General features: G+C 52.2%; 9 protein-coding genes across 9 annotated transcripts; 3 read left to right on the top strand and 6 right to left on the bottom strand.

The window, feature by feature from the left end:
- Window positions 1–1,593: 1,593 nt before the first annotated feature.
- Window positions 1,594–2,727, bottom strand: PHYSODRAFT_335394 (hypothetical protein; the record flags this gene model as incomplete). The annotated part of the gene is made up of 4 exons (XM_009532780.1): window positions 1,594–1,810; window positions 1,852–2,208; window positions 2,572–2,612; window positions 2,713–2,727. The coding sequence occupies 4 exons, from the start codon at window positions 2,725–2,727 to the stop codon at window positions 1,594–1,596; spliced, it is 630 nt and encodes a 209-aa protein (XP_009531075.1).
- Window positions 2,728–3,053: 326 nt separating this feature from the next.
- PHYSODRAFT_335395 (hypothetical protein) lies at window positions 3,054–3,707 on the top strand (the record flags this gene model as incomplete). Its single annotated transcript, XM_009532781.1, has 1 exon — window positions 3,054–3,707. One exon carries the CDS (start codon window positions 3,054–3,056, stop codon window positions 3,705–3,707), a length of 654 nt encoding a protein of 217 aa, XP_009531076.1.
- Window positions 3,708–4,523: 816 nt separating this feature from the next.
- On the top strand, window positions 4,524–9,310 carry PHYSODRAFT_286652 (hypothetical protein; the record flags this gene model as incomplete). The annotated part of the gene is given in 7 exon segments (XM_009532782.1): window positions 4,524–5,439; window positions 5,452–6,994; window positions 7,005–7,042; window positions 7,056–7,072; window positions 7,084–7,086; window positions 8,060–8,128; window positions 8,537–9,310. 2 exon segments carry the CDS (start codon window positions 8,060–8,062, stop codon window positions 9,308–9,310), a joined length of 843 nt encoding a protein of 280 aa, XP_009531077.1. The 5' UTR covers window positions 4,524–5,439; window positions 5,452–6,994; window positions 7,005–7,042; window positions 7,056–7,072; window positions 7,084–7,086.
- A 313-nt stretch (window positions 9,311–9,623) lies between these two features.
- On the bottom strand, window positions 9,624–10,988 carry PHYSODRAFT_335398 (hypothetical protein; the record flags this gene model as incomplete). The annotated part of the gene is made up of 1 exon (XM_009532783.1): window positions 9,624–10,988. The coding sequence occupies one exon, from the start codon at window positions 10,986–10,988 to the stop codon at window positions 9,624–9,626; it is 1,365 nt and encodes a 454-aa protein (XP_009531078.1).
- An 86-nt stretch (window positions 10,989–11,074) lies between these two features.
- On the bottom strand, window positions 11,075–12,500 carry PHYSODRAFT_335399 (hypothetical protein; the record flags this gene model as incomplete). Its single annotated transcript, XM_009532784.1, has 2 exons — window positions 11,075–11,575; window positions 11,679–12,500. 2 exons carry the CDS (start codon window positions 12,498–12,500, stop codon window positions 11,075–11,077), a joined length of 1,323 nt encoding a protein of 440 aa, XP_009531079.1.
- A 9,717-nt stretch (window positions 12,501–22,217) lies between these two features.
- On the bottom strand, window positions 22,218–22,823 carry PHYSODRAFT_510441 (hypothetical protein; the record flags this gene model as incomplete). The annotated part of the gene is made up of 1 exon (XM_009532785.1): window positions 22,218–22,823. A coding segment is annotated over one exon (606 nt), but the record flags the coding sequence as incomplete, so codon positions are not given.
- A 35-nt stretch (window positions 22,824–22,858) lies between these two features.
- On the bottom strand, window positions 22,859–23,107 carry PHYSODRAFT_513739 (hypothetical protein; the record flags this gene model as incomplete). The annotated part of the gene is made up of 1 exon (XM_009532786.1): window positions 22,859–23,107. The coding sequence occupies one exon, from the start codon at window positions 23,105–23,107 to the stop codon at window positions 22,859–22,861; it is 249 nt and encodes an 82-aa protein (XP_009531081.1).
- A 161-nt stretch (window positions 23,108–23,268) lies between these two features.
- Window positions 23,269–24,282, bottom strand: PHYSODRAFT_262802 (hypothetical protein; the record flags this gene model as incomplete). The annotated part of the gene is made up of 3 exons (XM_009532787.1): window positions 23,269–23,669; window positions 23,711–24,034; window positions 24,060–24,282. 3 exons carry the CDS (start codon window positions 24,280–24,282, stop codon window positions 23,269–23,271), a joined length of 948 nt encoding a protein of 315 aa, XP_009531082.1.
- Window positions 24,283–24,941: 659 nt separating this feature from the next.
- Window positions 24,942–25,466, top strand: PHYSODRAFT_335403 (hypothetical protein; the record flags this gene model as incomplete). The annotated part of the gene is made up of 4 exons (XM_009532788.1): window positions 24,942–25,031; window positions 25,076–25,172; window positions 25,204–25,271; window positions 25,368–25,466. The coding sequence occupies 4 exons, from the start codon at window positions 24,942–24,944 to the stop codon at window positions 25,464–25,466; spliced, it is 354 nt and encodes a 117-aa protein (XP_009531083.1).
- Window positions 25,467–27,557: the final 2,091 nt, after the last annotated feature.

Below are 27,557 nucleotides of genomic sequence, written 5' to 3' on the forward strand. Positions count from 1 at the left end.
CCCAGTATGCCCGCCACATTATAGTCTTCAACCCACAAAAACCCACCGGAAAGTATCATTTCAAGTTATACGTGTGTTGCTGTTCTACCTCGTGGTACGCGGTGAGTTTCAAGTTGCACTGCTCCAGTGAACTTGATGATCGGCTGGACGGTGTAATTTCACGCTCAGAAGTGCAGAAATTCGCTGATCTAACCGCGAAGTCGTCTGAAATCCGCTCTCACGTCATGGCGGTTACTTCATCTTTGAAAGGATCCAGTCGCATTGTAAACACGGACAACTTCTACACTTCCTGTTTGCTGTTGAAGACTTTACGATCGATTGGTCTCTATGGGCGTGGCACTGTACGCACATCTAGCACGCATTTCCCTCATTTTACGATGATTCGTAAGGAGGACGCGAAGCCGTGAGGCTACATGAAGCAAGGTGTATGCTTAGAGAAGCATATTGTCGCAGCTAGTTGGGTGGATGGCTCAATTGTCAATGTCGTGTCTAATGCCGATGCTTCGACCACATCAACTGTGCATCGTCGTATAAATGAATCGGGTGTGGCTTTCACTGCTCCTACTTGCGTCGGCGAGTATAATTCAGCGATGCAAGGTGTTGATCGGCTCGACCAACTGCGTGCACGATTTTCTCTAGCCGATGGCCACTCATTTCAGAAGTGGCATAAAAAACTAGCGATGGTCATGCTTGATATAGCCAGGTGCAATGCCTACATTTGCGATAGTTTGGCGCGTGGTGAGAGCGAGGAGTCTCGTTCGACGGGAGGTACAGCCCAAACGAGGTCAAGAGCCCGCGATAGTCATCGCGCATTTGTGGCATCACTGGTTCGAGAACTGTTCAATGGGGACTGGAAGAAATCTCTGGATAGGGAACATGGAATGGTGTATGCTGCGAAGCCGACAACGACAACAATGCCGATGACGACCCAAACCGCGGCGTCGACAGATGTATCCGAGTCTTCGGGCGATCACGCATAAACGTGTGTTGCAAGAGCGTCCTCGGAGGTGCTTCAGGGAAGAAGTCGCTCAATGCGGAAATGCACTGTGTGCAAGTTCGAGGGCAGAGATCCTACCGAGAAAACCGACTACTGCGAGACCCATCGAGTTGCGTTGTGCAAGCGCACATACCCTGTTGACCCTACGAAGCAGCATCTGTGCCAACAGCAAACTTGGACTTGCTGGCAGAAATACCATTTGTTTTACTTGCCGAAGCAAGTGTACACTGTCGACGGCAACTTGCGACGAACCTCTCCAATTTATGTAACTAACCGTCCATTTCTGAAGGCCCGCCAAGACCAAAAGAAGGCACCAAGGCGTAACCTCACATCATTTTTTCAAGATAGTCAAAGTCAACTAACCAGTTATACTTCACTGCACTAAGTCACACCTATTCCATCTGCCCCCGCTAGTCTTGATGCCGTAAATGCGGATTTAGCTCGTGGCTGACAACATACTGCTTTACCACTGGTGCACCATAGCGGCAAGCTAACCACACTCCACTGCGTATAATCCGACAAGATGCTATTAGAAATTCCACGCGCCTCCAAGCCGAACAATAACTCCCAACTGTGTATATGTCAGCGAAGACGCCTCAGACCACATCCAGCACGGCCACGTTCGCCACCACCACATCTGAGGTCATGCTGCTGACGGCGCTGCCACGGCCGCTGCCCTCGCTGCCCGAGTCGCCCGCTACCATTGCGTCCGACTCCATGCTGACGAAGTTGCCTCCGATCTCCTCCCGTACGGACACGATCTCTACAAAGGACGTCATGCTGTTGATGCCGCTGACGGTACTGCTGGCACCTCTACAACGGTCTCCTTCCGCACTGTCGATGCATTTGCGCACGCGGTCTGGTCACCGGTCACATCCTTGCCAACCTCCGTGCCGGTGGAGACGCCCCCGATCACATCCAACACGGCCACGGTCGCCGCGGAAGCCTCCGAGACCATGCTGTTGACGGCACACACGGCGGCGCTGCGGCCGCCGTTGTGCTTGCTGCCCGAGTCGCCCGCCACCATCGCGTCCGCGTCCGTGTCCATGTCGGCGGAGACGCCCCTGACCGCGTCCTCCAAGGCCACGGTCACCTCCATCGTGTCCGAGACCCTGCTGCCGATGTCGCTGGCGGCACTGCTGCCGCTACTTCCGGCGGCGACCTGTGTGCGGCTGCCGCTGGCGTTGTGCTCGACGATCGCATCCGTGCCCCTGGGGACACAATAGTGTTGATAGATATACTACAGAAGACACAATAGCGTGGGGTTTTACCTATCCCTCTTAGCTGTATGATTGGTCATAAACGGCGAGGAAACTACCGTGGCTCAGAAAATTGCTGTTTCAGTTATCTTGCTACTACATCACCAGTAAAAAGATACTTGATGTATCATTCTGGTAACGATAGGGTTAAGCTATCTATCGTTTTTTTGGGAGCCCCGGAGGTTGCTGGGGTCGACAAATTGTTTCAGATAATTCATCATAGGAAGATTTCTCTTCGCCAATGGCTGATCGTCGCCATTCTTCGTCTTCCGAAGCTCCTCGCTCAACTGAGTGAATACGCTCTCGTCGACGAACGCAGCCAAAGTGTCGGAGTCCAACTCGCTGGATATGTCCACCTGCAAAGCAGCACAGCAGTACACAGTCAGCAAAGTGGCAGTAGTATCATGGCGGCGGTGGCGAGAATGGGGGCATGCCTGCTACCGTCTTACCGCGTACCAGACGCCCAGGCATTGAAATAAAGTAGAACGCCTACTAGGCGGTCTATCCGAATACAACGCCTAGGCGTTCTAATAGTGTGATAAACTAAAACTCTGAGGCCCTGGTGTCCATAACGTATATATCGCCGCGATACTCTACTTTCACATCGTTCGTATTGCGTCAAAAACGCAGTAGGAAAACGTCGAGAAATCCTGCAGTTGTCGAGTACTACAAGCAGCGCGCGACGCCCGGCGGCCTCATCATCGCCGAGGCCACCAACATCACGCCCACGGGCCGCGGATCCTGGGGCTCCGCAAATCGAGGCTTGGCGCAACGTGACCAAGGCCGTGCACGGCAAGATGTTCCTGCAGTTGTCGGACTACCGCTCGGCCGCGGAGAACGCCCTCAAAGCGGGCTTCGACGGCGTCGAGCTGCACGCCGCCAACGGCTACTTGCTGGAGCAGTTCCTGCACGACGGCATCAACGACCGCGCCGACCAGTACGGCGGCAGCGTCGAGAACCGCGCGCGCTTCCTGTTCGAGGCACTGGAGGCCATCCTCGAGAGTCTGGACTCGTCCAAGGTGGGCATCCGACTGTCCCCGTTCGGCGGCAGCTTCGGCAACAAGGACTCGGACCCCGTCGCCACCTACACGTACGTGCTGAACAGGCTCAACAACTACGACCTGGCCTACGCGCACCTGATCGAGCCGCGTGGCTACCACGTGCGTGACCCGCTGGCACCCGAGAAGGGCTCGGCGCGGCAGTTCCGCGAGACGTACAAGGGCGTGCTCCTCGCCGCGTCGGGCTTCGACCGGCAGTCGGCCGTGCAGATCGTGGAGGAGGGCGCGGCCGACGCCGTGGCCATCGGCCGCCACTTCATCTCGAACCCGGACCTGGTGCGGCGCTTCCAACTCAACAAGCCCGTGAACGACTACGACACGGACACGTTCTACCTCGGCGACGCGCGCGGGTACATGGACTATAATACCCGTTCCTGCAGGACGAGTAGGTAGAGCAGTAAAGACGACGTAGACAGCAAAAGACGTGCTACTTCCGTAAGACTGCAAGGTGAAGCGTACTGGAGGTGGCTGCGTACTCTCAAGTAAAACAAATTGTTGGTAGTTAAAACTACCGGTAGTTGCTGCAGGCACCAGGCACGTACTGTTACTGCCTCGGTGTGGGCTTGGGCGTCTTGTTGGATCACTTGGCGCGTTTAGTGGGACGGCCTTCTTCACCCTCTTGGTTTTCACGTGCTCGTTTCTTGGATGTTTCCGTCTCGCCACCTTGATCGCCTAGTGGCCCTCACCACTGCCACCAACGTCACTCTCATCGTCACTCTTCTTCCTTGTCACCCGGCGCGTACGCTAGTGCTTTACGGGCGTTCTGCAACAACTTGTCGCGCGTCGCGGTAAGCGACAACTTTGCATACGAACTAACGTTCTTGTTTCGTTTTTCATCTTCATCGCGATAGTCCAGGTCGCCCTCCACAAGCCCCAGCGGGTCATACTGAGACTCCACCATGTTTGATAGAATGGAAGCCACGTCCTCGCTCAGGAACGGGTAGGTGACCCTGTTGAGCAAACGGAGGCAGATCGTGAAAACAGGCTCCTCCTCCGAGACACTCGACACACTTGAGACGCCAGGATTGCTCTCGATCTTCGCCCGCTTCTTCGCCTGACTCCCGATCGTCTGACTCTCCTCCTTCACCTCAGAGGCGTTGCCTTTCTTCTTGGGCTTAAGATTGTCTTTCATTGTCGTGGCATAGATGAACTTGCCGTCACTCTTCCGACCGCGCACATTCATGTAGATGCGAATGGTATCACGGACATCCGTGGAACCCAGCGGTTTCGGATCCTTACCAATTTCATCAGTAGATTTCCCCGCTGACGAGTTCCCATCACTGTTCTTTCCGAACACAAACCAGGGGCATAGTTTCTCCGTCGCTGCCCTGGAAAACCCACCATCGACTGGGGAACGATTCTTCACTTGAATCAACATCATCAACACTTCCTGCTCCTCTTGTTCACCCCTCGTTGTCTCCCCACCGACTGGCTTGCTGGTGGATCTCTTCTTAAACATCGGGATCAACAAATCGGCTCCATACTGGTTACGGGGGAAAATACCTGCAGCTTGACGCCCCAGCAAAAACCAAAGCGTGTCCTCATTCGGCTCAAGCTGCAACTGCACAAAGTGGGTGAACCCCATGTACCAACCATCCCACTTCGAGCACCACTTGTTGAATTCTGGTCTCAAATTCTCCTTGCTGATCATCCGCTTGAGATATATCGGCAGCTTTTTCTTGCCTTGTAGCACCTTCAAGAATTGCTGCACCGGTACAAATTGCCCGATCGTGTGGCACCACTGGGAAAAGTCTTTGTCCCCCATCATACACGTGTCCATCGCCAGAAGCAGCAAAATCCGAGCAACCATCTCGCCAATTTCGCCAACTCCACCGGTGTCCAATGCTTCATCCAAAAGGAGGTTCTTGAGTTGCGGCAGGATATACTTTGCCAAACCATGTTTCAGTTCATACCACACTTTCATCGCTCCTAAGGCGAGCACTGGGTCCGAAGCGTAGCTGGTGACGTAACCCTCTCGTTTGAAATTCACATACGCGAGAATCGCCATGAAGTCGGCAGTCGCCCGAGATGCCAGAGCCGACGTTGAATGCGGGCGCACGCCCAGACGGCAAAGCATGGAGGCGACACCAAGCATGGTATCCTTGTTGTACGCATTTTGCGAAGGGGGAATCCCCAGTAGCAGCTTGTTCGCCGCAAGATTGATCACATCTTCTCTATCCGCAGGATTGGGGCAAGTGCTGTACCACATCGGACGCCCCATGCGGCACAACGCGTGCCAAGCTTGACTCGCATCCCCGGTAACGATTCTCTTGTACATAGCTATCTTAGCACGTTCTTGCTGTTTCTTCTTCTCTTCGTCTTTTTCAGCTCCCACCGCAACCTGAGTTTCGTCTTCCATTTCTTCATCTTCTGCTCCCGCATCTAGTATTTCCTCTTTCATTTCTTCATCTACATCTTGGATGTCCTCTTTCATTTCTTCATCTTCGCCGGCTTGTTTTTCTTCACAGTATTGATCCCAGTGTGCGTCCATTGTCTCAGCTAACACCACTGGCGCAAACGATGCCAACTCTCCATCGAAAAGCCGAGATGATGGGTCCAACAACAGCGGAGGCGCCAGGTCCGAGATCCTGGAGTTCGTATCAATCAGCACGCCGAAAATGCATCCACGATGGCCGATATCTTTGTTCACGGATCTGAGAGCATTTCGCAACATTCGGAAGTCATTCTTCTTGTCTGGCTTCTCAGTCAGCAGGCTTCTCGCTTCATCGATCACCAGAACCACGATTCTGCCATTTGGATTCTTCTCGGTGGAGGTATCCCCCTCCAGCGTATCTGTTTCATCCGAAAGTTTCGCCTTTACAGAGGTGTCCGCTGCCTTTTCGGTAAACAGCTTCAGCCATTCCTTCTGAACGTCCGCCCAATGCTTGTTCGCGTAGACGTAAATTGTCTTCAATCGACTGGCGATGTCTTCCACTTCGGAGCCTTCTTGAAACAGCCAACCACGAAGCTCGCTCGTAGCCTTGGGAAACCCCGTCGACTCGTGCACACGAGCACACATGTACAGGACTTTCATGTTCAAGGCGCTCTTTTGAGCCTCAATCGCGAGTTCACGCACCATCCGACTCTTGCCGAAGCCAGAACTCTGCACGACCGCCACACATGGCGCCTTGTACTTTGTGGGGGTGTAGGCCTTCCAGCAGTCCCGCAGATACTGTGCGAGGTCGAGGTGGGCTTCGCCGAGGTACCGGCCCTTGGTGAACGCCTCCGCGATTCGCTTCATTTCATTTTCATCCAACTTGGGCGTGCCGGAGCGGGCTTCAGGGACAAACTTTGCCAGGAGGTCTTTCACCGTCTTGGCCGCAATAGTTTGTGCAAGAGGTGGAGACACGCGTGTATGCCCGTATGCTTCTCTGATCTCCACCCATATCAATCCATGTATCCGGTTCTGGGAGGCCTCGAGTTGGAGTGTGGCTTTGTTGGGATAGTCGACCAGCATCCACGCAACGAAAAGATTTTTCTTCGGCGATGCGTCTGCTCCAAGCTTCCCGCTCATCTGAGCAAAGACACTGTCGTCCACGAACGCGGCCAAAGCCTGGGGATCCAACTGGCTGGACATGTCCATCTGCAGCAGCACAGCAGTACACAGTCAGCAATGCGGCAGTAGTATCATGACGACGTTGGCAAGGGCGCGGGCATGCCTGCTAGTCCCGGTGGGCGGTGGCGCTACAGGACAAGGCTTGGAGGGGAAATGTGGAAATGGCCGGTTGGATTTTTCTTCCCTCAGTTTTGTACCAGAAACACGGTACCGCATCTACGTGATATACAGTGCGCGCCGAAATTATAACCGCACCCCAAAAATTATTTTTTTAAACCAATGATTGTGCTTTCGGCGCCAAACCGCTGCTTATGATTCGTCTAAAATCGATAGAAAACAGATGCAACAATCAGAATCGAAAAAGCTGTAACCGTTTTTTTGCAATGGACGAAAAACCGACTTTGGGTCGGGTCAAAATTATAGCCGCACCCGGTAAGCTATCGGTAAGATTGGTAACAAACTCGTGGAGAGCTGTTTCAAGCGTAATAAATGAACTAACTCCATTGAACAGCTCGAATAACGCCTACCGGTACAGTAAAATGCGTCGATAAGGAACGCCTGATATACATTGAAAGAAAAGGTATATTGATAATTAAAGGTTTGACTCGTCACATGCAGACAGCAAATGCACTGATTTACTGCAATATGTAGTTCATGTCGGACTTCGCGACCAGAGTCTCGGCTTGAACCCACGCAGCCAACTCAGCATAGGTAGCACCCGGTAGATCACGACGGCGATGACAGATTAGCAGCGACTGAAGCTTGGTCAGACGTAGCCACCTCTGGAACGGTCTGGAAGTGGCGGTCACCATGGGAGTTGTGAGCAGCAGAGCGAAAGTTGGTTAATGAGGCATGCAGACATGTACCTGGCGCGATTTCCGCGCTCACAGCGATCCTCATGCTCATGATTCCCTCTCGCGACCTTTAGGTTCCATTTCCCCCGACTTGGGAGCCGCTCCATCCAGCCGCTCTTGAGGCTCGGTTTCGGAACTGTGATTGGCGGAATGTTAAACGGGACCGAATGATTGGTAGAATCATATAACTAATTCAGTACAATTGGCACACAATGGGTACAAGCGAGGATTCATGTCTTGTCGTAGAATATAAAATGTCGCCCGTTCCTTATCGACGCACTTCACTGTAGTAAGCTGCTCAAATAAGGTTAAGCTGACGCGGTTGATAAGATTCAATGGAGACACGCACTATCTTGAATTTGTATAGAAGAGTGGTGTTTGACAGTGTGGAGAGGTCTATACTCGTAAGTTGAGGCTGTCAGCTGACTAGTGTCTTCATTGGCGTCTATTCAACATGGTAGCGATGCTGGGCTTGCTCAGTTCAGCAACATGTACCAGAAAACTCGATCGATTTTTTTCCGGGTCAATACAAATCCTTTATACTTGATGTTTCCAGTCACAAATTTCAATCAAGTCTAGTCAGTCCCGTACAGTGTAAATACATGGCTACGTATCAAAAGTAGAGTATTTCTTCCTGAAAATAATGCCCGAGTTGCTTCCAGAATCCTCCTACTGTTGTCTCGGAAGTCCGGCCAAGTTGCCACCAAGTGTTTAGTGCGCTTTATGGTATTAATAAATGTGCGAACAATAACTTCGGCGATGCGGTACATACCATAGGTAAGATACGACCACACGGGCCGCATCGGCCCCAGCCGGGCGGCGTGCCCGTGTCGTCCAGCTCCAAGCTCGAGAACATCCGCGCCGGCAAGAAGATCGTCACGCGCGAAGGACGCATGGAGCCCGTGCCGCCGCGCGCGCTCGAGACGAGCGAGATCCCGGGCATCGTGGCGGACTACCGCACGGCCGCGGAGAACGCCCTCAAAGCGGGCTTCGACGGCGTCGAGCTGCACGCCGCCAACGGCTACTTGCTGGAGCAGTTCCTGCACGACGGCATCAACGACCGCGCCGACCAGTACGGCGGCAGCGTCGAGAACCGCGCGCGCTTCCTGTTCGAGGCACTGGAGGCCATCCTCGAGAGTCTGGACTCGTCCAAGGTGGGCATCCGACTGTCCCCGTTCGGCGGCAGCTTCGGCAACAAGGACTCGGACCCCGTCGCCACCTACACGTACGTGCTGAACAGGCTCAACAACTACGACCTGGCCTACGCGCACCTGATCGAGCCGCGTGGCTACCACGTGCGTGACCCGCTGGCACCCGAGAAGGGCTCGGCGCGGCAGTTCCGCGAGACGTACAAGGGCGTGCTCCTCGCCGCGTCGGGCTTCGACCGGCAGTCGGCCGTGCAGATCGTGGAGGAGGGCGCGGCCGACGCCGTGGCCATCGGCCGCCACTTCATCTCGAACCCGGACCTGGTGCGGCGCTTTCAACTCAACAAGCCCGTGAACGACTACGACACGGACACGTTCTACCTCGGCGACGCGCGCGGGTACATGGACTATAATACCCGTTCCTGCAGGACGAGTAGGTAGAGCAGTAAAGACGACGTAGACAGCAAAAGACGTGCTACTTCCGTAAGACTGCAAGGTGAAGCGTACTGGAGGTGGCTGCGTACTCTCAAGTAAAACAAATTGTTGGTAGTTAAAACTAGTTGCTGCAGGCACCAGGCACGTACTGTTACTGCCTCGGTGTGGGCTTGGGCGTCTTGTTGGATCACTTGGCGCGTTTAGTGGGACGGCCTTCTTCACCCTCTTGGTTTTCACGTGCTCGTTTCTTGGATGTTTCCGTCTCGCCACCTTGATCGCCTAGTGGCCCTCACCACTGCCACCAACGTCACTCTCATCGTCACTCTTCTTCCTTGTCACCCGGCGCGTACGCTAGTGCTTTACGGGCGTTCTGCAACAACTTGTCGCGCGTTGCGGTAAGCGACAACTTTGCATACGAACTAACGTCCTTGTTTCGTTTTTCATCTTCATCGCGATAGTCCAGGTCGCCCTCCACAAGCCCCAGCGGGTCATACTGAGACTCCACCATGTTTGATAGCATGGAAGCCACGTCCTCGCTCAGGAACGGGTAGGTGACCCTGTTGAGCAAACGGAGGCAGATCGTGAAAACAGGCTCCTCCTCCGAGACACTCGACACACTTGAGACGCCAGGATTGCTCTCGATCTTCGCCCGCTTCTTCGCCTGACTCCCGATCGTCTGACTCTCCTCCTTCACCTCAGAGGCGTTGCCTTTCTTCTTGGGCTTAAGATTGTCTTTCATTGTCGTGGCATAGATGAACTTGCCGTCACTCTTCCGACCGCGCACATTCATGTAGATGCGAATGGTATCACGGACATCCGTGGAGCTCAGCGGTTTCGGATCCCCACCAATTTCATCAGTAGATTTCCCCGCTGACGAGTTCCCATCACTGTTCTTTCCGAACACAAACCAGGGGCATAGTTTCTCCGTCGCTGCCCTGGAAAACCCACCATCGACTGGGGAACGATTCTTCACTTGAATCAACATCATCAACACTTCCTGCTCCTCTTGTTCACCCCTCGTTGTCTCCCCACCGACTGGCCTGCTGTTGGATCTCTTCTTAAACATCGGGATCAACAAATCGGCTCCATACTGGTTACGGGGGAAAATACCTGCAGCTTGACGCCCCAGCAAAAACCAAAGCGTGTCCTCATTCGGCTCGAGCTGCAACTGCACAAAGTGGGTGAACCCCACGTACCAACCATCCCACTTCGAGCACCACTCGTTGAATTCTGGTCTCTTATCTTCCGCGTTGTACATCCCCTTACAATATATCGACATCTCCTCGTGGCCTGTTAGCACGTTCAAGAAATCCTGCACCGGTACAAATTGCCCGATCGTATGGTAGCACTGGGAAAAATCTTTGTCCCCCATAACACACTTGTCCATCGCTAGAAGCAGCAGAATGCGAGCAACCATCTCGCCAATTTCGCCAACTCCACCAGTGTCCAACGCTTCATCCAAAAGGAGGTTCTTGAGTTGCGGCAGGATATACTTTGCCAGACCATGTTTCAGTTCATACCACACTTTCATCGCTCCTAAGGCGAGCACTGGGTCCGAAGCGTAGCTGGTGACGTAACCCTCTCGTTTGAAGTTCACATACGCGAGAATCGCCATGAAGTCAGCGGGGGCCCGAGATGCCAAAGCCGACGTCGAATGCGGTCGAACACCCAGTCGACAAAGCATGGAGGCGACACCAAACATGGTATCCTTGTTGTACGCATTTTGCGAAGGGGGAATCCCCAGTAGCAGTTTATTCGCCGCGAGATCAATCACGCGAACTTATGAGCTGGATCGGGGTAAGTGCTGTACCACATCGGGCGGCCCATGCGCCTCAACGCCTCCCAGGCCTGACCGTCACTTCCAGTTACGACGGTCTTGTACATGGCTATCTTAGCACGTTCTTGCTGTTTGGTTTTCTCTTCGTCTTCAGCTCCCACCGCAACTTGGGTTCCCTCGTTTATCTCTTCATCTTCAAAGTAGTCATCCCAGTGTGCGTCCATCGTATCAGCTAGTACAAGCGGCGCGAACGATGCCAAACTACCTCCAGATTTCCGAGAAGATGGGTCCAACAACAGAGGCTGCGTCAGGTCCGAGATCTGCGAGTTCGTATCAATCAGCACGCCGAAAATGCCTCCTTCGGGGCCGATATCTTCGTTAGCGGATTTAAGAGCATTTCGCAACATACGAAAATCGTTCTTCTTGCCATCCACCTCAGCCAGCAGACTTCTCGCTTCATCGATCACCAGAACCACCATTTTGCCATCTGGATCCTTCACGGTGGAGGTACCCGTAGTTTGGATAAAGGTGTCCGGTACGGATGCTGAATCGGACGCCTTTATCATTTCTGTTTCTTTCAAAAGCTTGGCCGCACACGGAACTGTCAGTTGCATTGTCGATAAACAGCTCCAGCCATTCCGTCTGAACGTCCGCCCAATGATCTTTCGCATAGCAGTAAATCGCCTTCAATCGCCTGGCGACCTCTTGCACTGAGGAGGCGGCAGGGTCAAACAGCCAATCACGAAGCTTACTCGTAGCCTCCGGAAACCCCGTCGATCGGTGCACACGCGCGCACATGCACAAAACTTTCAGGTTCAAGTTCGGTTCTCGTTCTGCCTTGAGCGCAAGCTCACGCACTGTCCGACTCTTGCCGAAGCCGGAACTCTGCACAACCGCCACACATGGCGCCTTGTACTTTGCAGGGTTGTACTCTTTCCAGCAGTCCCGCAGGTATTCTGCGAGGTCGTCTTGGACCTTGCCGACGTACGTGACTTTAGTGAACGCATCCGAGAGTCGAATCATTTCGTCTTCACCCAGCTTGGTGATGAGGGGGTTGTCTTCGGGAACAAACTTTGCCAGGAGGTCTTCAATCGTCTTGACCGTAATGGTTTCCGCAAGATCGACCGTCACGTCTGGGTGCTCGTATACGATCCCAATCTTCACCTCCAAGTATCCCTTAAATTCTTTCTGAGAGACCCGGAGTCCCGCGTCGCGATATTTTTTCAAATACTCATCGATGCGAAGAGGTTTCTTCTCCAGTGCTCCCTCGTTGCCTTCCTTCGCGTCCCCCAGTTTCGCGCTCAACTGAGTGAAGACGCTGTCGTCCACGAATGCGGCTATCTCCTCGACTCCAGGCTGCAGAGCGGCAGTGTTGCGGTTTGGCGAGAGAGTGCGACTTCTCTTTAATGTAGACCACATATTCGCTTTAATTGGACATAATCACTATGTAGTTTCTGTTTTTATTGGACAAAAGTATTTAGGCGCACATCTCGCCAGGTTTATTATAATAACACATATTGTACTTTTTGGCACTTCAGACTGTATTTGTGCTTTGCAATGATTTTGGCAATATGAGGCGAGATTTGCTGTATTATTACGACCACCTGCTAGATTTACGATAAATCGAGGTGCATAAATGGGTGGAGGCCTAGAATTACGCTAAAAGCGCCATAATTGCACTTTCAAAAGTGCAATTGTGGCTGTGCAGCTGCAATTCTGTCGGTTTTTATCCACAAGCACCTACACACACGGCAATTATGCATAAGAGGGTGGATGTGCTGGGGATCATGGACGGTGGTGTACTGGGCCAATGCATGGCTGCTGACAGGCCCTCCCAAGTCGATATATATATGAGGAGGTGGATTTATGCATAATTTTAGCAGGCCGTGTATCTTCTTTCACACATATTTAGGAGCAGGCTTTGCCATATTTAGCGTCTAAAATGGTCGGCAAAATAAGTGCAAAGCACAATAACTCGTACGACTTATCGAGCACGACTATAAATCGTACTCGAGTACGAATTGCTGTAAGTCGTGGATGGCCAATCACTTGTGTCGAGCATTTGTAAGACAGTTTGACGACAAATCAAATGTAGCAATTTCATTGGATAATATTGTATTATGTAGTTTTGAGTGTTGCTGCATCTCGGCTCGTAAATTGGACTGATTCATATGTGTGCGCATTTTGCCCCCTTTACTAGAGGCAGCGCACTTGAAAAATGTCCGGGCTTTTGATCCTGACGCCATGCACTAACCTCCTGCTAGAAGATTTAAATATACTTGCCAGGAATGGAATGTAAGGACATCATAGCACAGTTATCATACGACCGTTTGTTCCCGTAGTGGAGCAATGTTTCTTCGCTTTACTGGGGTGAACGACAACAGTCGTTCACCCCACCACGCCAACTCTCCTTTCTACAGTAAAGTACTAACACTACATAGAAGATGGAGATTCGGATAGAGGGCGCATACGCAAACCAGTCTACGCTGTAGCATCGACAAAAAGCATGGCTGCAGGCAGTGGCTTAGTTGCAGGAGATACCGAGTAACTCGCCGATGCCGAAGGTCGAGCCCAGCAGCGATATGGCGCGCGCCGAGCGCCCGCGCAGCAGTGTGGAGCTCCTCCGCACCTCAGCGTCGTAGGTACAATATCTAGGTGTTATCGCCGTTGCAGAGTACGTGGTTGCATTTTGTTGCTGGACTGTAATGATTAGGTAAGAGGGGGTCGGAGGATCTCGGGAAGCCCACTGGCAACACCGTTCCCTGGCTGCCTCGCCTTCACAACTACTATGATGTACGCTCAAGCATAAAAATTACTACATTAAAATGTACATGTAGTACCGTTACGAGCTATTTGTCCCTCTTAGTCTACGTCTACAAACTTCATCGCAACTCCGTGCCCTACAACGGCTGCACCTCTGAGTGGAACAGCTCCACGGACTGCATGCACGCGTTCGTGCAGTCATTATGCCGATATTTAAGCTTGCTGCCAGCGGCCAACTACAGGCACATCGCTTCGTGTGTGAACAGGAGGCTACTTTCCCTACCGCACCATGCAACTGCATCGTTTCGGCGCTCAACGTTGCCACCGCGTCCGCGGCAACGATGCCGCTGTCGTGGCGAGCAGACCTGAACATTTTTGGCCAATTGTATGGCGCAAACTAGTGTCCGACAAACTGTCTTATGTTTTGACAGACAATATGCAATGTAGCCACTGGTATACAACAACCAAGATGTAGTCAAAACGCGTTGATCGGAAAACGTAAGACGCTTTGTCTTATGATAGGCATTCTGGGGCTAAGTATCGTCTTACGAAAGAGTATGAATCAGCACTAGGAGCATCTCCACCGGTCGTGAGTAAAACTAAATTTTACCCCTTTTCTGTCAATATTTAATCATAGTTTTAGTTTTGTACAGCTCCACCGGTTTGAGCAAATGCTGAGCAAATTGCTCCATTTTTTACGCAGATCAACGTTTTGCACAACTTTGCCAACGGAGGAGGCTTTGAGTAAAAGGTTGAGTACATGTAAATGTCGACCGACCAGTAGTAGGGCCAAGTCAAGCGTTCTAAGCAGCGCAAGCGTCACAGACCGCAGTGTCGCCCTTGCTACGTCATCCCTGGGTCTTCCTCAACGTGCTGCCGGGCCCTTTATAGGGCTATACAGCTGTGCGCCGTCGCCATGGCTGGTGCCGAACCAAGAGCTTTAACGCGCTTGCTGCGAGTCTCAATTGCCGGTGGAGCTGTGCACTGTCTTTAGCACGGTTGTGCCGTTGTAGGCACGGATCTTAGGGCAATTTGCTTTTAGTATTACTCAGCACCGGTGGAGATGCCCTAATAAGTAGTGCGCATATGGAGGAATTAAGTAATTCAAGTAGATTGAAGCATTTTTGTAAAAGTCTAAGTAGGTGAATGCATCAACTTGCAAGTAGATTGCCACGGTCAAAAATAACGTTTTATCAGAACTTGAAAACGCGATAAGAATTAAGGACAGGGTAAGATATGAAGATGATGGAGGACGAGCAAACGGAACATCAGCGATAACAAAATAAGTAGGTGCCTCATTATCGAAAACATCATGGTGCCAACTGCCCCCTGTGCAACACCAACTGGGCTGTCTCAAGTCTGCGGCAGCTCGTTGGCAAGCGTGCGTGCCTGGAAAAGCGGTACCCGATCCTAAAGGCTCAGCGACTGGAAATGGCCCGAGCCTACAAGCGCGAGTACGATAAGCTGTACCACCGCGCTCGCCGTGACGCGCTTAACGAGCTTGACCTGCGTATCATCACTACTGCCGCAGGTGACGTGACCACGACTGTTGTTGAGTCGCTCGTCCTGTCTGTGCCTGGGGACATTGAGTTAGGGGGTTCAACAACAGCTCAGAGCTCACCTCCCCGCTCTGCTCGACGACGTCGTGTTTTCTCGGCACCAGCTCCCCCAACGGTGATCGACATTACGGGGGAGGAGGACCAAGACGAGGACCTATCAACTTGCGCCATTTGCTAGTACGCGCCAGTGGCGCCGGTCACCCCGCGCTCATGCTGACATGCCATGTGTGCCGAGTGCATGTCAATGTACGTGGCGAGAAGCATTCAGGCCGAAAATGTAGCTAACTGCCCTACGTGTAGAGTTCCCATTCGGATGTAGCCATCCGGCTAGCCATACAGCTTTATTTTCTTCATTTTTGAGTAATTAAAAATATTTTTTCACTTTATTTTGATGAAATGGTCTAAGCAGCAAATGATAATAAATTTGTTGTATATACTTCTTTCATTTACATTGCGTCAGTATCAATAATAGCGCACAAGAACGAGTTGTATTACTGGGAAGTAAAGTCGTACGATCGTGCGAATTGTTGCTATGGAATACCAATTTTCGTCAAGTCACAGTAAGCATCAAAGTAACACATTCGTACGATATTACAGATATAATATCTTTCACTTAAGTTTATCCTTGCAGTATATTATCTATCCTTGAACTATCACGTGTATAATACTTTCCTTCGATCCAAGTTCTATTAAATGTAAATAAGAATTTTATGATATCATTTTCGTACGAGAAGAATTTTAAGAAAACCAAGGTCCGTTCTCAACGTATTGACACTAAGAATTCGAAATGTAATTTTTGCTTTGTTATGCTTTTGCAAAGACTTACGACTCTACTGCATACGTCTTGCAGCTCTAGTATTATTGAGTCATAGCAATGGCAGGCGACGCCGCAGAACCTGGTCGTGCAGACCTGCGTTTGTTCTTCGGCTTTGGACCCGGCTTCATGCCACGCTTCCCTATGTCAGCTTCAGTGACGATGACTTCAGGTACTAGCAGTTGAAGATCCTGAGCGATGGTCGCCGAGCGAACGGTCGGGACAAACTGGTAGTAATATGTCCACCGCGCGACCGACACGGTGTGTTCCTTCCAGGCGAAAAGCTCGCTCACGTGCATTCCGTGATGAATTGCAGCTTTGACTGCATGGACACACGGGAACATCAGGTCTTGCCAGCGTCGGCACGTTGCATTCCTTCTCGATCAAGTTCACGGTTCGCCACAGATGGGCGTGGTCCGGTCTGCTGCTGATGTCCGTGAATCGCACCATGTACTGGCCATCAAGGCACGGCAAAATCTGCAGGGTTTTCGTAAGAGCCATGATCCCGTCGAGCTTCTTCTTGTAGGTGGGAAGGAGAAAGTCCGAGAAGGCTGCAGGGGTGGTCCTCATCACGTCAATTTCGCAATCGTCGTACGGCTCACCTTGGGAGGTGCTTGCGTGTCCTGCGTTGCTACCTGGACCCTTCTGTCGCGAGGAGGTGCGGCGCCTTTCGGCGAACAGCTCAACCACCTTGACGAAGTATTGCTCGAAAGCTTCCAAGGGGTAGGACGACCGCACTGCATTGCCCAACCAACTGTTCGCTGCCTCGGACAGGTTGGAAGTGACCTCGTCATAAGAGGGTTGGTTGTACTTCTCGTTGAACGCGTATGTCACCCAGTGCGACTTGTCAATTCCAGCGAGATACTCCGCAGCCAAAGGGCGAGTCTCCGAGCGTTTTGAGCTGTAAAACTTGTAGTCGTTCTCGCATTCGCTACGTGCCATCTGAAACACAAGTGACTGTTCTGCCGGCGTCAGCGCGGAGCCCTTCTTCTCGATGTTGGTGATAATGTGCCCAACGCAAAATCGATGTCCGGAATCCGGATACAACTCCGTCACAGACGCCAGGAGACCCTTCTGTCTGTCCGATACGAACACAGGTTTCCACGCCGAGACGTCTTGAAGCGCGTCTTTCATGTTCTGCAGGAACCAGCTCCAATGAGTAATCCTCTTGATCGACAATAGCGAGTCCGAAAACTAGGATGTGGCTGTGGTGTAGCGGAATCGGCCAAAATCTGGTGAAGATCGAATGTATTGGCGTGACGCGGGGATAGGTTGTGGAGCAGCGCGGGAATCTTCGCTCTGCGTCCGAGTATACGCTCCGATCGAGGGTTGTTCGCTCCGATCGGTCGGCCTGGAGTCGATCCACGGCCTGTAGTTGCCTTTCCGGGTGTGTTCCTTCCTTTCGTGAGTTGCTTGCCGCTTCCTATAGCGGGATCGAGGTTGATCGAGAGGAGAAACGATCGCCGGCCAAGCAGTATCCGGTCGATCGAGGGTTCGCACACAAGAAATAGATCGCTAGAGTAGGTCAAGCTGGCCAATGTATTAATCCAGTCTTAACCGTACCACTAGCTCACTGTCCAAAGTGTCGTTGCTTGCCGAGGCCAATGTAGTTCCTGGGACTTGACGACTTGAGGGACTTGTGCTCTTCGGTGCAAATTCTGCTCTGATTTATGTTTAGCTGGTGTCTCTCTACCACTACCATCTCACCTACCATCCTACAACTAAACAACTACTGGATTCTTGTCCTGGCTTCACCCCCATGTGCTCCCCATCTTGGCTGATCGGCGATCGACGATCGACGATCCACAGCTCTCGATCGCGATCAGTCCACTTCGGTCTTCAGCCGTCCCACTCTACGATGTCGCTCGTTGATCTTGCCCTCGTGCATGACGTCCTTCGCTTTCGACATGCGCCCTTCGCACCGCGCCTCTTCGATCGGTGTGGGACGAGGCATCACCACTCTCCATGTGTCGATCAGCTTTGATCTACCTGGTTCCACACCCCGCCTACGTGCGAGTATCATCCCGGTACCTCGATCGCTCGTCGAATCTCCTCGATCTCCGCAATCCCAGTCTTGTTCAGGTCGCCCTTCTCTCGATCATTGATCCCCTTGATTTTTGGTCGATCGTTTATGCCGCCTTTCTCAGAGAACAAATCTTGTTCTCGCGCTTCTCCACATGGCCTTCTAGGTCCTTCGTGGTCGCCAACAGAAACACTCCGCGCTTGTTCATATCACCCTTGAGATGTGTTCCGTCCAGACCGATGACGTGTCGGCAGTGTACTTGAAGGCATGCCCCTGGAAAAACGCAAGCCCTTCTGAACATGTCATTCTCGCGCCTGCCAAACCCGTAGCATGTCTTGGAGTTCGCATCACTCACCATGGCTAGATATCCCTCCAGCTTCTGGTAACTCCCGACGACGTCGTCGCGCAGCGATTCGAGAAGATCCCGCTTGATCTTGGATGCCGCAGTTCGGTTCGTTATCACCCCCTTAGTCATCAAAAAGTCGATGATAGCCCGCCCTGTGCCCGAGGCCCACGTTCCGCTGTAAGAGGGGAGCAACTCACGCTCAACGACGCCCCTCATCACTCGGTAGGGCACATCGCGAAGTCGCTGACGAGAGGTATCTCCTGCGAGACCGCCTTCAACAAAGGTATCGCCCTGAAAACCGCCGTGTCTGAAGTGGTCATGGGCCAGACACATCCTTGTTATCTTCCAGTTGTTGCGGATCCCGTACACCGTAATGAAAAATGGGCAGTTGGCAGTGCTGCCTGGAATGAGCTGCTGCTGCCCTTTCACCGCCTTGCAAGTGTACTTGGCGTTCCTTCTTGACGACGAGAGTGATAGCTGTTGTTGGCCACGCGAATGGAAAAGCCACGGGCTCGAGCAAACTCGCGACAGCGTTGCAGCAGAGCCTTTTTCGACTCAAGCGTCGCAGACGCAACGTTGTTCCCATGGTCGGAAACTACGCCGTAAGAAGAGGGGTCGAGGGGATCCAAGCCGACATCTAGCTCAGGTCGTAGCATGCGCATCTCGATGAGTTCGGCGATGTCCGCTTCTTCGACAGCGGATGAGGTGATCATGGGCGAAGACATTGTCCGGGTGACCGAAACACGAGAGGTGGTAGAGGTGTTGAGGCGTGTAGTTGGGTGGGTATCCGACAAAAAGACGAATGAGCCCTGCAGTGAAAACTCGCGAGCTAAGAGAACACGGGCTAAACGAGGTGGTTATGAAACTCCTACAGAGATGTGTTGCTAAGCTCCGGCCCAAGATACTGAAAAAAAGTATGAACGTCCGTTTCAAAATGTACGACAAGAAGCTCAGAATACCGCGAAGTGAGATGCTCGGAATGCCCGTCCGTTTTAAAACTTACGAGTCGTAAGTTATTGCTGTCGTACGTTACAATAAACGTAAGAGTACTTAACAGAGGCGTGGCCTGCTCAGAATGCCCGTCCGTTTTAAAACTTACGAGTCGTAGGTTGTTGCTTTCAGACTTTTCAACAAACCCAACTGTACTTATCAGACGCGCGGCCGACGAAGTTTTAATACAGAACCAAGTGCGTTAGTTTGGTCTGCGTGCATACAATTCTACGAAGCGATGATGTAAACTTACACATTAGCATTACGACACTCTTACTCTAAAAAGTTAATTTCGTACGATATTACTTGGCCCTGGAAAACAGTTATTTTTGCCCATAAAATTAACGTTCAATTCGGATATGATAAAACGTTATTTTTGACTGTGGCAATCTACTTGCAAATTGATGCATTCACCTACTTAGACTTTTACAAAAAGGCTTCAATCTACTTGAAACTTAATTCCTCGCGCGTATGTCATCTCCTGCATGATTTAGCACATCCAGCATGGATTAGCATCCTTTTGGCACTTTCCGAAAGTGCCATTTCCGAGCCAAGCTGGCTTCGAAACACGACTTCAAAGCCACTATGATTTACCACTAAGTACGAACACTATCTAGTGCACTAATTAGGAGGGAAAACCGGTTGCAAAGCACAATATCATAGAGCACATATATATCATAGAGCACACTTTCGATTATCCAATGAAAGCCATATAATTCACACTTGAAATAAGACATTCAACCTCGGAGCCTGATAGCCGCGCTCGTTGCGTTACGCCATTTTGAATGGCGCGAACAGGTAGAACGCGCTTAAAAAGTGAAGGTGACGCGCGGCCAAAGCAGTACGAGCGCTCGTTGCGATTACTTAAGTACGTACGAGTTCAAGCTGTGTGTGCTTCGATTCCTAGACACTACACCGATGGCAAAAATGGTAGCTAACGGAAAACGCCAATTTGTATACCGCATACTATTGAATTGAACACTTGTCAAATCTAGAAAGATATACAAATAGGAAGGGGGTTATACTACCAAAGTAGCTCCGACGCATTCAAGTCTGAAATATTGTGTGTAGAGCTAGCTACGTTCTGCAAAACCTCTTTGATGGCATCCTGCCAACGTATGTACCAGTCTTCAAACCATGGAGACATCCATAGATTGCGCAGCGTTGGTTCACAACGTCTCTCATGCCGTCAGATGCAAGCAGAACTTAGACCAACAACCAAAACCATTTTTCTTTGGGTACCTTACGGTAATTTTGCGTAAAGTTACACAAAATGCAAACAGTACCGAATACAAGTGTCAGTTTTTAAACTGTGGTCTTTAAAAAGATAAAAATAACCGGATCTTGCTTGCCGTATTTGACAAAGTAATACTTACACGGAAAATAAAGGGTGATTTTCAATTTTAAGACATCTCTTAGCCAATCAAAAGATGTTTACATGCTAAACTTCACATAAATTTCAAGAAAATTATAAGTACTCAACGTTCTATACGGTTTGGTTGAGGTATACAAATTGGCGTAGGTACAATAGCTTTGTATACTGAGCACATTCTATCAGATTTGAGAGGAGGTATTCAATTCGGGAAGGGTACGCTATTTGGCGCTATCCGTTAAGTATTTTCCTGACGGGAAGGTGATTCCCTTCATTTCATTTTCATCCGGGCTTCAGGAACAAACTTTGCCAGGAGGTCTTTCACCGTCTTGGCCGCGATAGTTTCCGCCAGATCGAAGGTCACTCCAGGAATCTCGTACACGTCCATGATCTTCGTGAATATTAACCCTATCGTTAACGCCATTCATTTCTGTTTGAAGGGACACCATACAAACTTTAAGGAAAACGGGGTAAAATGATGCATGAGGTGTATTAGGTTTGCGAGGCCAACTGATCAAAAGTATACGTGATGGGAGGTTTAAAGCGACCTTTCGATCAAAAAGATACGTGAGGCATCATTTTACTGCTTCTCTGTGATTCGCTGCGAATCGACAAAAGTATCAGTGGAAGCAGTACCGTGAGAACAGCACCCTAACAAAACTTTAGTAAGAGCGGTACCGTGGATCACAGCGCCATCTTGTGGATTATGTGGGGCTTTTCCTAGTTGTGAAGCGGCGGCGCCGTGGTCTCCGATGCGACGCTGGCCACTATGGCGGCTGTCCTGGACCTGGCCGGAGCGTCTCCGACGGCGGCGACAAGCACGCGATGACTGCGGGCATCTCGGGCAGCGGGCGAAATGGCTACGGGAGCGCCGTCAGCACCGTCAACAGCATGGTCTCGGAGGCTTCCGCGGCGACCGTGGCCGTGTTGGACGTGATCGGGGGCGTCTCCGCTGGCATGGTCACGAACGCGACGGTGGCATTCGGCTCGGGCAGCGAGCGCAACGACAGCGGCAGTCCGCACGCAGGTTGCCGCCGGTAGTAGCGTCAGCGGCGTCGCCAGCGACATCGACAGCAGGTTTTCAGGCGTGATGGAGGTGACTCTGACCTTGGGGGATGCGGTCAGAGCTACGATGTCCGTGCAAGACGTTGATGTAGATGTGTACAATGGCTGATATATGTTATTGGCTCTACAGGTAATGAACAATGGGATGAACATGTCTGACAAACGAAGTATATTGAATGTCCCTTTCCATTCTGCGCGAGGTACTTAGATGTAGGGCTCTACAACCCTGGTGTACCAGTATGCGTGATGAAGCTGGGAAGACCAAGACACTTGAACGTCGATACGCTGTCGGAGCGTCCAGACAGAGCAGAAGTTGCGCGGGCAGGTTGGGCGGTGCCGGCCGCAAATTGTTGCCATGACAACGACGTGGACCAAACCTGCTGCTGAAGATGCAAAGTCCTCCAGCGCCGCAAAACTTGTAGGCTCGAAAACGATATTGTTCGCAAATAAAACACTGCACCCGTCAATATCCTCGCGTACGGCTGGGCTCATCGCTCTGAGGTCGGCCTCGTGAATCGTGACCTTGGATAAATTCGGGAAATCCACGCGTGCGCCACGAATCAGCAGTTTGGACATGTTTGCCAAGTTGTCCTGGAACTCAATCCCGATGCATCTCCCAACACAAGTCTCCAGTGCCACTTGTGCAACCACGTTGCCGATCCCAGATCCAAAGTCAACAAAAGTGTCGGCGATTGTAAGCGTTGGAATGACTGCCAGTATTGCTGAAACCCCAGTTGGCGAAATCTCACCAGCATGACAATCCGGCGCATGGACGGGTTGACGCAAGGCCGAGGCATACAAACTTGACACAGCGTCATGAACGTTGCCAACATTATCGGGAGCGCTCAACTTGTGGCCACCACTAAGCGCGTCCGTGCCGATTTTTGATCCCGAAATCTCCTTGGGAAAGAATCTAAGCTCACGCCGTGTGTCCTCTTCAGCGTCTTTAGACGAATCTGCAGCTGTCGCTGTGTCTTCCCGCAGTATGGCATCCCCAACCAGACAGCCCGCCAGTTAATTCGGCGGCCTGCATCAACCTGCTCCTTTGCCAGCCGATAACGCAGCAAGTCCTCTTCGTCCGAGAAGTCTGCCATCGGGTTGCCACGATATCTAGAAATCCATAATGCCATACATACCATAAGATATTTGGTCTCATACTTCTTCGCCTGATAACCTACCGACCTTTCACAAAGGTCCCATCCCCATCAATGTACTCAACACCAGGTTCAAGACGCTCCTACCGCCAGCAAGGCAACTAAGCCCGGCTATCGATGCCGCTGCTATAAACGCTCTCGTGGCGCTGCCCAGCCAACACGAAAGCACCCCTATTAGCCTCATCGACCGCGCCGAATGCCACCGTCGCGTTCGTGACCATGCCAGCGGAGACGCCCCCGATCACATCCAACACGGCCACGGTCGCCGCGGAAGCCTCCGAGACCATGCTGTCGACGGCACACACGGCGGCGCTGCGGCCGCCGTTGTGCTTGCTGCACGAGTCGCCCGCCACCATCGCGTCCGCGTCCGTGTCCATGTCGGCGGAGACGCGGCTGACCACGTCCACCAAGGCCACGGTCACCTCAATCGTGTCCGAGACCCTGCTGTCGATGTCGCTGGCGACGCCGCTGACACTACTACCGGCGGCAACCTGCGTGCGGACTGCCGCTGTCGTTGCGCTCAGCGCCCGGGCCGAATGCCACCGTCGCTGCCCGAGCCGAATGCCACCGTCGTGTTCGTGACCATGCCAGCGGAGACGCCCCCGATCACATCCAACACGGCCACGGTCGCCGCGGAAGCCTCCGAGACCATGCTGTTGACGGCACACACGGCGGCGCTGCGGCCACCGTTGTGCTTGCTGCACGAGTCGCCCGCCACCATCGCGTCCGCGTCCGTGTCCATGTCGGCGGAGACGCCGCTGACCACGTCCACCAAGGCCACGGTCACCTCAATCGTGTCCGAGACCCTGCTGTCGATGTCGCTGGCGACGCCGCTGACACTACTACCGGCGGCAACCTGCGTGCGGACTGCCGCTGTCGTGGCGCTCCGTGCCCGAGCCGAATGCCACCGTCGCGTTCGTGACCATGCCAGCGGAGACGCCCCCGATCACGTCCAACACGGCCACGGTCGCCGCGGAAGCCTCCGAGACCATGCTGTTGACGGCACACACGGCGGCGCTGCGGCCGCCGTTGTGCTTGCTGCCCGAGTCGCCCGCCACCATCGCATCCGTGTCGCCGACGGCGGAGACGTTTCCGACCAGGTCCATCAAGACCATGATTGGGGGAATGCCGATGGTAGGGCGTTTCGGCGAGGGAGAACGGGTAGAGCGGTCGCGATACATAATTTCACATAAATAGGCTATTGGTATTTGAAGTGGTTTACACAACATGTAAAGGCTCGCCTTTTTGGTGCCCATTTTGCTTTGGTTCATCTTTTCGAGCTTTCCCGCGCTGACATTTTTTCCCATGTCTTCGCTTTGACCAATCAAAACCTGTCTCCGAAAATTCGATGACAGTGATTGGCTGCCAAAGTTCAACAAGAAGTGTGATTGGCGGAATTAGTTCAAATCGATCCACTGTTGTTTGGTCGGCTTGCTCGGCTTGCTCCGAATCAAAATGACCTTCTCGCATCGGAGTTCTTTTCCGATTTTGCAAGCTCGATCCCAAGTGTCCCTGGCTGACCACTCTCCGTTCTTCCGGTTTCCACGCCTCGGACGACGGTGGTACACATGTGCTGGCCGTACCCATCGTTTACGGCGCGTGGCTGCCCGTGATACTGTGCACGCTGCGGTCAAGTCCAGCCTGCCAGTTCGCCCCTCACTCTCCAAGTCCAGCGTCGTTGGAGTCGCCACACGCTCAGCTCCTGTGTGTCGACGCATCTGCTGCTGCTGACCGCCTGTGCTACTTGACGCGCTGACCTCGGGACGCACCGGGCATGAAGTTGGACTCGCTGTCCGTCGTGTACCCACCCGACGACCACGTCCCGCACAACCGCCGCAACAGCGCATTTGTTGTCGATAACGCAGTGCTACTAGAACTGGCGCTGGGATGGTGTCGTTTGTCCCGTAGTCCCCAACTCTCCTCACGGCATTGCCGCCGGGTGTGGCTGTCAACCACGTTCAGCTGCGAGACGCCAAGATTCCGCTACAGGACCCCGAGATGGAGCGTCGGAGGCGGCACTGACGACTGCCCACTAGACCTGCAGGTGGACGGCGTTCTCCCGCCCTTTTCGCTTCCAGCGATCCTCATCGACGGACAACCGCACGTAGATGCCTCAGGAGGGAGCGGGGTGCCACCGGCGACAAAGATCAAGAGAGGCTACCGCTAGAAATGGAGCGTTCGAGTCCCATCGGGGGTCAAGATGGAGCCTGAAGTCGCCATGACGACGACGTCGCAAGCGCCCAATTTGCCCAGCGACAGGGACACGCAGACGGCATTGGCACAGCGACTCCTTCCCTGAAGCACCTCCGAGGACGCTCTTGCAACACACGTTTGTGCGTGATCGCCCGAAGCCTCGGATACATCTGTCGACGCCGCGGTTTGGGTCGTCATCGGCATTGTTGTCGTTGTCGGCTTCGCAGCATACATCATTCCATGATCCCTATCCAGAGATTTCTTCCAGTCCCCATTGAACAGTTCTCGAACCAGTGATGCCACAAATGCGCGATGACTATCGCGGGCTCTTGACCTCGTTTGGGCTGTACCTCCCGTTGAACGAGACTCCTCGCTCTCACCACGCGCCAAACTATCGCAAATGTAGGCATTGCACCTGGCTATATCAAGCATGACCATCGCTAGTTTTTTATGCCACTTCTGAAATGAGTGGCCATCGGCTAGAGAAAATCGTGCACGCAGTTGGTCGAGCCGATCAACACCTTGCATCGCTGAATTATACTCGCCGACGCAAGTAGGAGCAGTGAAAGCCACACCCGATTCATTTATACGACGATGCACAGTTGATGTGGTCGAAGCATCGGCATTAGACACGACATTGACAATTGAGCCATCCACCCAACTAGCTGCGACAATATGCTTCTCTAAGCATACACCTTGCTTCATGTAGCCTCGCGGCTTCGCGTCCTCCTTACGAATCATCGTAAAATGAGGGAAATGCTTGCTAGATGTGCGTACAGTGCCACGCCCATAGAGACCAATCGATCGTAAAGTCTTCAACAGCAAACAGGAAGTGTAGAAGTTGTCCGTGTTTACAATGCGACTGGATCCTTTCAAAGATGAAGTAACCGCCATGACGTGAGAGCGGATTTCAGACGACTTCGCGGTTAGATCAGCGAATTTCTGCACTTCTGAGCGTGAAATTACACCGTCCAGCCGATCATCAAGTTCACTGGAGCAGTGCAACTTGAAACTCACCGCGTACCACGAGGTAGAACAGCAACACACGTATAACTTGAAATGATGCTTTCCGGTGGGTTTTTGTGGGTTGAAGACTATAATGTGGCGGGCGTACTGGGATCGGCAGGCAATTGTGGCCTCATCAACAGCCACGTTTCGACCGACTTCAACATGGCGCAGGCATCGCGATTTCAGAATGCTCATGAGTGGTCGTATTCTAGCTACAGGACCGCGCTTGATGTCGGAGGTAGACACCTTGGAACGAAAACTCAAATTCTTACGGATGTACAGGAATCTTCGCCATGTCATAATTGACTTCAAACTAGTAGTACGCGCTCCAGGAAAAAATAGTTGCTTCCTCGTCGTCCACCCAGTAATTTCTCATCTCACCCTTGTCGAACAGAGTCATGTACCAGAGGATCCCAAGGAATTTCATCAGTTCCTCTAAACTTACAGGAGTTGCCGATGGGCTGCCAGATGCGTCTGCATACTCGTTGGTAAAGACGACCACTTGGATCCAGAACGACAACGGAATAAACGCGAAGAACGATGAGATTGCGGAATGCCCAAACAACCCATGACTTTTCGGGCGTAGTCTGGTAGTTGAAGACCCATCCGGATGTGTAAATAGCCCTGACGGTTGGCCAAGCGATGCTGTGGGTGAAAATGTCATTGACGCTATCTCTTCGACTTCACCAGGGCACAAAGGGCGCTGCAATTCTTTCCGCCCGCGAAACGCAAACCACTCACGATAACCACGCTCGTCCATCTCCTCAAATTCATCTGTCAGTGCAGGAATGTTTGATAGTTTGGGGACCATGTTGCACAGGGACGTCCAAGACTCTCCAAATTGAAGTTTGTCTTTTTCCATGTTGGCAAACTGGCGGATACCACGGGTGATGATGGCTTCGGAAACGTGGTGAACGTGATCTTTTATTTGAAAAGCAGTACACGTCCATTGAACCTGAAATTTGTCGTGAGGAACGCTAACATTGTCAGCATTTTTTTCGCTTGCCAGGCTGTAGCGAGTCACCACACTAATCAAAAATGCTGCGCCAACGTCGCGTTACAAACTGAGCGGCATCCACTCCTCATCAGCCGGTGAAAATGCTACGCTAGCATCAACAAATTTTTCGGCAGCCGCATGTGCTCGGCGAATCAACTCTTCTTTCATTGCCACAGCCTTGGGTTTACTGGC

The sequence above is a fragment of the Phytophthora sojae genome, assembly GCF_000149755.1.
Source record: "Phytophthora sojae unplaced genomic scaffold PHYSOscaffold_6, whole genome shotgun sequence".
Lineage (NCBI taxonomy): Eukaryota > Oomycota > Peronosporomycetes > Peronosporales > Peronosporaceae > Phytophthora > Phytophthora sojae.